Below are 11,230 nucleotides of genomic sequence, written 5' to 3' on the forward strand. Positions count from 1 at the left end.
GGAGAGAAGACAGACCAGGAGGTAGAGAAATCTGGGTCAAAGTTCATCTCCACACGGCGTGTCCTCAGTTTGAAGACTACCCACGGGCTTCATGGTGTCTGACCTCACGCTTTCTGGACCATAAATTACTCTGAATAAGTAACTTCTGTTCGAGGCCGACGACATTTGTTGACACACATCATAACATGAAAACTGACTGAAAGTACACTCCTCTTTATACATATAAAAACCTACATTTTCAGACCAGCAACCAACTCGTTTAACATACGGTCAAGCACAAATAAAGCTAAGTTTGCGCTTCTTCATGAACAGGTTGTTTCTGTTCATGCACTCCTCCACAACACTAACACACAATGTAAGCAAAACAAGTAACCCAAATTTCTCAATATACATATATTAAAACTGCTTAACACAACTCGTTTATTAATAGTTTTGGAATAAATTAATCAAACAAATTTCCTACGTACCTTTTCAGCGTCAGTTATTTTGTATCTTAAACTTGTAAAAGCAGTGTGGTAGGATTATACTGCATTTCCTGTTATTTTTTCAAAATAAAAGATATTACAAGTTAAAATGAACATCAACGCATAAACAAACTGATATATACTTCAATATTAACTTTATTTCACTAGCTATTTATAGTTTCTTTACTGGTATTGTAATCCTTGACGTAAACTTTTTTATTTACACGTTACAATTTATCGTAAGCATTTGTTCTGAAAAACCGTGCGTTCACGTTTAAGCATATCCGGTAACGCTTTACTCGTTCTCTTCCAGTCATTTGACAGTGACGTGCCAGTATTCCGTGCTCTAATTGGTCAATAGATATAACTTTCGACCAATCAGGGACCACTTCTTTGTTAACGAGGAAAAACACTTGCAACAAGCTAACGGCGTGATCAAGGTGAGCCAGGACTTTATATCTAATGTAGTAACTCAGAAATAATTTTGTAAATGTAGACTAAAACATTAATTAACTATCATTACCCGCTTTCTCGTGCAAAGTCGCGGGGAGCTGGTAATTGCCTCCAGCTTTGGTTAATTAGTAAAGTAATCTTAGCTTGTCAGATACAGATCTGTAGCTGTGTTTAGGTGGTCATTAAATGCATCGGTATTTCATTTATTCTTCTCTCTGCATGATGTTTTTTTTACATCCCAGAAGAAACCTGGAAGGACCACCATGGGAGTGTTATCCACGCTTATGAGGGGTCTGGTTAGAGGCGCAGACAGGATGTCTGAGTTCACCAGCAAACGCGGCCCAAGATCCCACAATAAAGGACGAGGCGCTCGGCCCTCTGGACGGAAGCTGCCCAGCGGAAAGTTTGTCAGCGTCCATGAGATGATCCCAGAGTTTGTGGTGCCCAGTTTGGAGAATTTTAAACTCAAGCCTTACGTATCATACCGTTCACCAAGAGGAACAGAACCACCCGTCACTGCACAGAGCTTATTTAATGAAGCTGTGGCTCCCCAGATCAAGAAAGACTTTGAGGAGGACACTTTCAGCAAAGATCAGCTGGAGAAGTATGGATTTGAGCCATCCCAGCAAGGGAAACTCTTCAAGCTGTACCCCAAGAACTATGTGCGTTAGAGATGGAGTCTGACAACCCCCAGAAGGATCATGAGATGAGCTGAACTTCTAAAAGGCAGCTCAGTTAAACAGTTCATTACCAGATGTTCTGGACATGAGGCAGAACTGTGTGTACAACCCACATGTGAGCAGGGTTCCATTTACACCTTTAAGTGCTCTATAAGAACACATTGACCCATGTGTCATGTTGAGCTCATGCATCATAAGAAACACAAATATTGAATGTTCGTCAAGTGGTTTTATTTTGTGGAAGGAAATAAAACTGTTCATCTAAATTTTCTAATGTTTAAGAATAATTACAAGGCCCAGTATTTCTTGAAGGATGCACATCGCCTGCTGCTTTTCATGGCAGACTTTTAAACCGAGATGATCTGATGATAAATGATGAGCTTATGCAGTTTTGACCAAAACTTGGAATAATGTTGAGCACAATCTGTCAGCCCTTTTCTGTGTAATAAACAAGGATTTTCAGCTACTACCAGACTTGTACAAACTGAGTTCTATCCATTTTCATGTTTGCTACAGCGAGTTAACTGGCAGCCATCTTCAGTAGGTTTGACTCCAAAACTGAATCACTTGTAGACGTTCATCTAATGAATACCCGGGTTTGATTAAAATAAAGACTGTCACATTCACAAATTTTACTGGGTGATTAATTGTCTCAGGAATTATTGAGATAAACAATGTTTGAAAGTTGACTAGTAATTATTGTCAACTTTAAGAAGAAATGTTGGTTAATTTTTGTGTAGTACCTTTTTTTTGACCACCAGATGGCAGTATAAGACTGAACATAAGGATGGATAGTGAGGGAGCGAGCAGCGTGTCTCTAAGAATGGGAGGGAGGCCCCTTGACGTGACATGGGCTGTCTCTATTTTTTTTTTGGTTCTCACAATGGCGGACGCTCGGTGTGGTTTGAGCTCTTTAGCATTTTTCACACAAAACTTTTAATAAAAAAAAATCAGTAAACAAGTTCTCAGCTTCTTTTTGCAGAGAAAAACAACTTTTTACATGAAGGCACGGGTTTCAACCGTGAATTTTGGAGCTTCGATAAGACGGAAGTTTATTCCTGAGACTGGCCTGTTAGCTTAGCTCGTAGCTTAGCTTGTAGCTTAGCTCGTAGCTTAGCTCTTTGCTGCTTTTAACAACCCAAAAACAATTCTGGACAGTTGAAATGGATTTTAAAGAGAAGGGGAGGGGTCAGTGAAGATCACCGGAGTGGAGCCATTTGTCATCCAGAGTCTTCAGTAGAAAGAGACGCGATGAAGCCAATAAATAAAAATGAGGTCGATCGTTTTCTTTTATCACGCGATTGTTTGTGACAGTGGTGATGGTGAGATGAAGCTTCATGAAGCACTGAGGCTTTCCATTACTTGGACTCCTGATCCGACGCACCATGGTGCTTCATTTGCTCTACTGCGCCATCAAGTGGACTATAAAGGTAAAACAGGTAGATGGATTATAATAACTAGTTTGCAAAGCTTTAAGTTGAATAAAAGGGAAAAAAAAGTTTGAGGACCTCAAATAAAGTCTAAATTCGATCTGCAAATGATCTTAATCTGTCTTTATGATGATGGTGGTGATGGACTTTTCTGTCTGCTCCTTATATTTCAATTGTTGCGCGTACAAACGAGCCAGTTCCTGAATTGGTCACGTGGTAGCTAGCGAGGCCTCGAACGTCACTACACGCGTTATTATCAATACACGCCTCGATGCACGCTCCACATAAATCCTCCTGGATTACTCGACACGTGGTTCGAAGCCTCGACGCAGGACACATTACTATGTGACAGGCCTAATTAAAATCAATTCATGACACGTCTTCCTACCATCAGTCCTCAGTATGTGCTGGGGACGACCCGGCTGCCAACACAGTACATTTTGGTCCATGTTAGTAAAACTGAACATCTTATAATAAATATTGTCTCAATATGTGTTTGCTAAGGCTGAATAAACCATGTTGAACTATGCTGATTCAAAAAGTTAATCATTTGTACTTTCATCCAAATTGGTTCAGTGATTCCTGAGATTTTGCAACGTGACAAATGCACCATCACTCAGTGGTGGGTAATATTAAACAGCTTTTAATATCTTAAATATACACATTCAGAAAACAACTGTGTACATGTAAATATGCTAATGAGTATTTGGTTTTATAAAAACGTTCCCAGGCCTTGAATCCAGAGACCCGTTTACTTTTGTTCAGTCACAAGTGGTGTGACCTGGTGATTAATACAAATGTTCAGTTTTCTTTAAATGGTGTCGTGTAGACTCCAGGGCAACTATTTATTCAACATTTCATTTGAGATGAGCTTCAATGACGACATGAAACAGAAAACACGACAGACTAGTAGTCAGATGTGTTTCTGTGCAGGGGTTCCATTAAAACAAGTGTCTGAGGGTGAACTGTGCTGGGTGCACTGCTGCCACAGTACAAATGCAGAATAAGGATTGAGCAGAATTCATTATTAAATACAGCAATCATAAAAAGTTTTTGGTGATTGGATAAAATATTCTAGAGTGGAGAATCCATCGTCAATGGAAGAATATATTGGTGTTGCCTCAAACCAGTTTATCAGCAATGATGCAACTCCTGCTGAGTCTCATCGAGTCCAGTCCCAGCGCCACAAGTGGAGCATGTGGTCATAGAACGAGCATGTGGCGAGCAAACAGGACAGCGAGGCAGCGTCCTCAGGGTTGGGGGCTGGACCTGCAGCAGGGGAGGTAGAGGGGGCTGTGGGGGGTTCCTCTGGGATGTATCGGCCCAAGTCGTCCTCCAGGGAAGTGTCGAAGCTGGCTGTGGGTGATTCGTACTGGAGCCGTAAATGTCCTCCGCTCTCGGCAGGACTTTCCTTTGAATGTGTGGTGGGAGGGGAGTGGGGAGCAAAGCCCTGGAGGGGCAGCCTGGACCAGTCCGCTCCATATGCCAAGGAGTTGTGAAGGATGTAGGAGGACACAACTGGACACGGCCCCCCGCCGCCCTCTGAACACGTAAACAACAATGATTATTAACATAAAAACATTTCATACATTTATTTTTTCATGTTAAATGGGCTGAAAAATAAATTGTATTAAATTACTACCTGAGCAGAAATCCTGTAAATATATTTGACTTAATTTTAATTTTAGGGGAGAAACATGGTCAGTCTGGACTCTGTGAAACGAGTTACTACCAACGTTTCAGAACCTCCATTCTTTACAAATCTTTATAAATCTTTATAAATCTATAAACAGCCAAGTGTCACAGCCTGTGAATCAGGCTCAGTTGGGGAGAAGCCAAAGCTAACAGTTCTTCCCTTCACACCAACCTAGGGCCTGCTGGCAGTGCAGGATATGGAAGTCGTTGTGCATGCACGCTGCTAGCAGCAGGTCTGGATCGTCTGGGTGCCACTTTAGCCTCCACACCCCACCACCCACTGGAGTCTCCCTAAGGGGCTGCTTCATGTTCCTGCTGTCCCACAGCAAAACCCGCTCGTCGTAACTGCAGAAGAAAAAGGTGAGAACGAAAAAATGACTAAAAGAACGAGTCCATTTGTTTTGCAAGCATGCAGATACTCGCCTGCCTGTAGCCAGGATATGTTCACGGTGTGGATTGCTGTGAATGCTGCACACACCCATGGAGTGACTTTGAGAGGAAAAATGAAAATAAATAAATATTGAGCACAATGCTTATCAGAGACAACCCATCAACTCGGGGCCTTTCACTACCTTCTACTGATGAAAGCCGGGCGTGAAGGACCAGCTCGGAGATCCCAGCCTTTGAGTTTGCAGTCATCCCCACCTAAAAACAAGTCCACATGAAGTGATGAGAAAAACTAACACCACTAACTCTACAACTAGTTTTAAATAAATAAATGGAAAAAAATCCTTACAAGGTTGTACAATTATGATCAATTATTAAGGGAACAACAGATAAAAGATGATTTACATACATGCATATACATATACACATACAGTGCTTTGCAAAAGTATTTGGTCCCCTTGAACTTTTCAACCTTTTGCCACATTTCAGGCTTCAAACATAAAGATATAAAATTTATTTTTTTGTGAAGACTCAACAAGTGGGACACAATCGTGAAGTGGAATGAAATTTATTGGATGTGTCAAACTTTTTTAACAAATAAAAAACTGAAAAGTGGGGCGTGCAATATTATTGGGCCCCCTTGCGTTAATACTTTGTAGCTCCGCCTCTTGCTGCAGTTCCAGCTGCAAGTCTCTTGGGGTTTGTCTCTGTCAGTTTTGAACATGGAGACACTGAAGTTCTGCCCATTCTTCCTGCAGAACAGCTGGAGCTCAGTGAGGTTGGATGGAGAGCGTTTGTGAACAGCAGTCTTCAGCTCTTTCCACAGATTCTGGATTGGATTCAGGTCTGGACTTTGACTTGGCCATTCCAACACCTGGATACGTTTATTTGTGAACCATTCCATTGTAGATGTGGCTTTATGTTTTGTATCATTGTCTCGTTGGAAGATAAATCTCCGTCCCAGTCTCAGGTCTCTTGCAGACTCAAACAGGTTTTCTTCCAGAATGGTCCTGTATTTGGCCCCATCCATCTTCCATCAATTCTGACCATCTTCCCTGTCCCTGTTGATGAAAAGCAGGCCCAAACCATGATGCTGCCACCACCATGTTTGACAGTGGGGATGTTGTGTTCAGGGTGATGAGCTGTGTTGCTTTTACTCCAAACATATCATTTTGCATTGTGTCCAAACAGTTGGATTTTGGTTTCATGTGACCAGAGCACCTTCTTCCACATGTTTGGTGTCTCCCAGGTGCTTGTAACAAACTTTAAACAACACTTTTTATGGATATCTTTGAGAAATGGCTTTCTTCTTGCCACTCTTCCATAAAGGCCAGATTTGTGCAGTGTATGACTGATTGTTGTCCTATGGACAGACTCTCCCACCTCAGCTGTAGATCTCTGCAGTTCATCCAGAGTGATCATGGGCCTCTTGGCTGCATCTCTGATCAGTCTTCTCCTTGTTCCAGATGAAAGTTTAGAGGGACGGCCGGGTCTTGGTAGATTTGCAGTGGTCTCATACTCCTTCCATTTCAATAGGATTGCTTGCACAGTGCTCCTTGGGATGTTTAAAGCTTGGGAAATCTTTTTGTATCCAAATCCGGCTTTAAACTTCTCCACAACAGTATCTCGGACCTGCCTGGTGTGTTCCTTGGTCTTCATGATGCTCTCTGCGCTTTGAACAGAACCTTGAGACTATCACAGAGCAGGTGCATTTATACGGAGACTTGATTACACACAGGTGGATTCTATTTATCATCATCAGTCATTTGGGACAACATTGGATCATTCATAGATCCTCACTGAACTTCTGGACTGAGTTTGCTGCACTGAAAGTAAAGGGGCCCAATAATATTGCACGCCCCACTTTTCAGTTTATTTGTTTAAAAAGTTTGACACATCCAATAAATTTCATTCCACTTCACGATTGTGTCCCACTTGTTGATTCTTCACAAAAAATTAAAATTTTATATCTTTATGTTTGAAGCCTGAAATGTGGCAAAAGGTTGAAAAGTTTAAGGGGCTGAATACTTTCACAAGGCTCTGTATACAGACCCTTTCCAAAAAATTAGAATATCATGGATATCATGGAAAAGTTATTTAATTTCCGTAATTCCATTCAAAAAGTTAATCTTTAATAGATGAATAGATTCAGGGACCAAAATTTAAACCGTCTTCGTGAGTTTCATGAACTGGAAGCCCAAATTATGTAAAAATAAACAAACAAATACTTGAAATCGTTTCAACTGTGGGCCCTGAATCTATAAAAGATTAACTTTTTGAATGGAATTATGGAAGTTAAACAACTTTTCCATGATATTCTAATTTTTTGGAAAGGATCTATCTATCTATCTATATATATATATATATATATATATATATATATATATATATATAATGTATGTATATATATAGCCTTGCTCAAGGGCATAGAGTGGGGCAAATGAAGGTGGAGGCAGGTGAGGGTGTTTCACCTTTCCCACCAACATTTTTGATGTTTTCAGTACAGGGAGTTGATCCAGAGACCTTCCGATCACAGGCCCACCTTCTCTAACCTCTGCGCCACCACTCCCCCTACATTTAGAGTGTACACTAACCTAATAATGCAGGTATTCAAAGGGAACAAATTTAGAGTTTTACTTCATTTTTCTTCATATTTACCACCAAATTATATTAATAAACTTAAAGACACTTAAAAAGAAAACTTCCCAGTTTTCTCCTGGCTGATTCCAGTCCTGAGCTTATTTACCAGAATAAAGCAGCTGTGTGTCCCAGTAGGAGAAGGCTGAGATCCAAGCCTCAAAGTCATGGCCCTTCCACTCACACAGTGGTGTCAGTGCGCCTTCAGCCAGAGAAAACACAGTGATGCAGCCTGCAGAGTCACTGCACACCACCCGCACGTCGCTGCTGCTGAAAAGACATGAGGCTCACGTTTCTTTTACCGTGCAGCTGACAGGTTAGAAGCTGCTGGAGCTCCAGTACCTGTCCATTCTTCCAGTGGACCAGTCCAGCGACAGAGCGAGTCTCTCTGCTCCAACCTGGCTGCAGCACAGAGGCTGCAGACGGAGTCCACCCTCCTGCTGGACACAGATTCATGAGCGAACACTGTGACTTTGTAACAAACACATCATGTACTACAACGTCTACTGTTACTGTACTGTGTGGACAGGACCAATGAAGATACTAAAAACATTTAAGACAATTACTCATGTCACTACATCAAAGAAAAGTGTTATTGCCAAAGAAGTTTTTCACTTTGCCTCAGATTTGTCTTCTAAAATGTTCTTTATATATTCAGTCCTCTTACTGATGATATTCCTTTACCTTTATAGCCTTTTGTTTAAAGACATGTTGCTGCTATACAATTCAAAACTACCGTATTTTTTGCTGTATACATTGCAGTTTTTTGCATAAATTAGCATACCTGTGACTTATATATATATATATATATATATATATATATATATATATATATATATGTGTGTTGTTTTTTTTCTTCTATATATTTATAACCCAAGTTTTGGCCGAGCTTTCATGATTTCATTCATTCTGCCAAGGAAAATATTGAACACTACCATTTTCAACCACTAGAGGGCCCTCAACTAATATGGCAATCCAAGTGTCTCATTAATTGGTAAAAGTGGCTATTAACGAGACAATTGGCTTGCCATACAAAGCCACCTTCGTCTTGCTCTGGAACTCCTGGAGTAAATGTCAAATCAGCTTCATTTCGCCGCGACGCCCAGGTGAAATGAAGCTGATTTGACTGTCAAGGTGCATTTATTAAGGAAAAGTTCAACTGAGACACACCTTTACTATAATGAGCAAACAAATAATTGTTTTTAAGTGTTAATCTTGTTAAATTCTTGTTAAAGTCCTCCCGTGCACGTTTCCGCGGCCGCCATTTGATTTTTGGCACAACATCGGCCCACATTTCCAGGTTGTCAGCGGTGACGTGCAACAAACGTGACGCGTCAGTGGTGACGCATAACAGATGTGACTTATATGGTGAAGCGACGTATTTATGTTTTTTTCCACTTTATTAGACATATTTGGACTGATGTGACTTATACGGTGGTGTGACGTGTATGGCGGCAAGTACAGTACTTAAAAAAGGCTAAATTTCTTTGTTTACACATTCACATTACACTAGGTTTTATTATACTGTAAATAAAATATGGGTTTATGAGATTTGCATATCATAATTTCATTTTGCACAACAAGGGGCGGCTGTGGCTGAGTGGTTAGAGCAGTCGTCCTCCAATGCAAGAGTTGGGGGTTCGAATCCACCAGCAGTCACATGCTGAAGTGTCCCTGGGCAAGACACTGAACCCCTCATAGCCTCTGATGTGTGTCCCATCAGTGTATGAATGTGATAAATCACTGATTAGTCTCTTTAGAATGATTTGTTCAATTATCTTTGTAGAGATCTAGTATAGAGCTGTATGAACGGGTGAATGAGGCACAGATTTTAGTGTAAAGAGCTTTGAGTGTCTTGATAAGATAGAAAGGTGCTATATAAGTACAGTTCATTTACCACTTACAACATCCCAGTTTTTTCAGGATTGGGATTGTAAATAAAGCTGGAGGTTGTTGATTGGCAGTGACATTAAATAATTATTTATCTTTAAATATTATTCAAGCTTCAGAGCAAAGCTGCAGTCTTTTCTAAGCTGTTTTATTTCAGTAACTAACTCATAAGATGCATTTACTGCTAGTCAGATTTGAAGATGTGTTTTAGAGCAGCGGTCCCCAATCACCGGGCCGCGGACCGGTACCGGGCCGCGCAGAAAAACAAACAAACAAAAAAAACGTTTATTTTGAAAAATCACCGGATTATCTCCACCACATCTGTCAGTGACTCACTCTTGACGCAGGTCACCATACACAAGTGGTAAGTTTCTATATATGTAAAAGTATTTATATATATATATATATAAATGGGCAGCACGGTGGCGCAACTGGTAGAGCTGCTGCCTCTCAGCGAGCAGGTCCCTGGTTCAAACCCCGGTCCAGGGACCTCCTGGGTGGAGTTTGCATGTTCTCTCCATGCATGCGTGGGTTTTCTCCGGGTACTCCGGTTTCCTCCCACAGACCAAAAACATGCATGTTAGGCTGATTGGTAACTCTAAATTGTCCCTAGGTGAGAGAGTGAATGGTTGTTTGTCTCGTTTGTCTCTATGTGTCCCTGTGATGGACTTGCGACCTGTCCAGGGTGTCCCCCGCCCCTCGCACAGTGATTGCTGGACATGGGCACCAGCGACCCCCGTGACCCAAAATGGAATAAGCGGGTAAAGAAAATGGATGGATGGATGGATGGATATATATAAATGTATAAGTTTCAGTTTCTGTTAGACGCGTGTGCAGATGGTTCTACATCGCCCGTTCGGGTGGAGCTGCGTGGTCTGGAGCAGACAGGATAGGAGGAGGCGCGCGTCCGTGTTTGCGCATTTCAAGGATCACTGCATATTTTTCAACCCGCCTGACAAAGAGTGACTGTAAAACGATGAACTAAATAAAACTATAATTTTAAACAAAGCTTCCTAATATCAAATCAGAGCTGGTTTTGTCTTGAACTTTTTAAAATTCACATCAGAGCTGGTCCTTCACATTTCTGCTTCTGCTCTTAAAAAAAAAATCTCCGCCCCTAATAATTCAAAGTCATGGGCAATTTTATTAAAAAACACAATAATTAAAGTTTTGCACTATGCATAAGTTCCTGCATTTTTGTATACAGTCTGATGTGTGAATCACTGCGGAGCAGGGAGGAGGATGACGGGGCACAGCTGATCCTGGTGTGGGATATACTAATTAAATGAGAAATGATCCTGCATTTAATACACTTATAAATCTCACATAAAGTGATTAAAAGTACATTTGAAATACAGGTGCTGGTCATAAAATTAGAATAATGTGAAAAAGTTGACTTATTTCAGTAATTCCATTCAATAAGTAAAACTTGTATATTCATTTGTTACACACAGACTGATATATTTCAAATATTTGTTTCTTTTAATCTTGATGTTTATAACTGACAATCAAGCAACTGACAAATCAGAAAATTCATTGTGTCCTGAAGAGCTGCAGCGGTTTACCTGCAGAGCTGCAGCGGTTTACCTGCAGA

At 40.8% G+C, this 11,230-nt stretch overlaps 3 protein-coding genes across 3 annotated transcripts in view; 1 reads left to right on the forward strand and 2 right to left on the reverse strand.

Annotated features, from left to right (window-relative positions):
* The window catches only part of pnpla7b (patatin-like phospholipase domain containing 7b), a gene marked incomplete in the record, with an annotated part of 164,612 nt that extends 164,116 nt beyond the window's left edge, over nt 1-496 (reverse strand). The window contains 1 exon segment of the mRNA XM_037679949.1: nt 468-496.
* A 307-nt stretch (nt 497-803) lies between these two features.
* Nucleotides 804-2,244, forward strand: mrpl41 (mitochondrial ribosomal protein L41). Its single transcript, XM_037680636.1, has 2 exons — nt 804-904; nt 1,160-2,244. Exon 2 carries the CDS (start codon nt 1,181-1,183, stop codon nt 1,586-1,588), a length of 408 nt encoding a protein of 135 aa, XP_037536564.1. The 5' UTR covers nt 804-904; nt 1,160-1,180; the 3' UTR covers nt 1,589-2,244.
* Nucleotides 2,245-3,841: 1,597 nt separating this feature from the next.
* Nucleotides 3,842-11,230, reverse strand: part of dph7 (diphthamide biosynthesis 7) — an 8,476-nt gene continuing 1,087 nt past the window's right edge. Inside the window, exons 3-8 of the mRNA XM_037680637.1 lie at nt 8,089-8,183; nt 7,856-8,016; nt 5,295-5,367; nt 5,146-5,211; nt 4,895-5,067; nt 3,842-4,569 (exon numbers count right to left, since the gene is read on the reverse strand). Of these exons, the coding sequence (XP_037536565.1) occupies nt 4,190-4,569; nt 4,895-5,067; nt 5,146-5,211; nt 5,295-5,367; nt 7,856-8,016; nt 8,089-8,183 (948 nt within the window). The 3' untranslated portion in view covers nt 3,842-4,189. The remainder of the gene's footprint in view (nt 4,570-4,894; nt 5,068-5,145; nt 5,212-5,294; nt 5,368-7,855; nt 8,017-8,088; nt 8,184-11,230) is intronic.

The sequence above is a fragment of the Nematolebias whitei genome, chromosome 8 (genome assembly GCF_014905685.2).
Source record: "Nematolebias whitei isolate Nwh7 chromosome 8, NemWhi1, whole genome shotgun sequence".
Classification (NCBI taxonomy): Eukaryota; Metazoa; Chordata; class Actinopteri; order Cyprinodontiformes; family Rivulidae; genus Nematolebias; species Nematolebias whitei.

Excerpts from the sequence above, each read along its gene's own strand:
- mrpl41 (XM_037680636.1), top strand. The coding sequence starts at position 1,181 with ATGGGAGTGTTATCCACGCTTATGAGGGGTCTGGTTAGAGGCGCAGAC.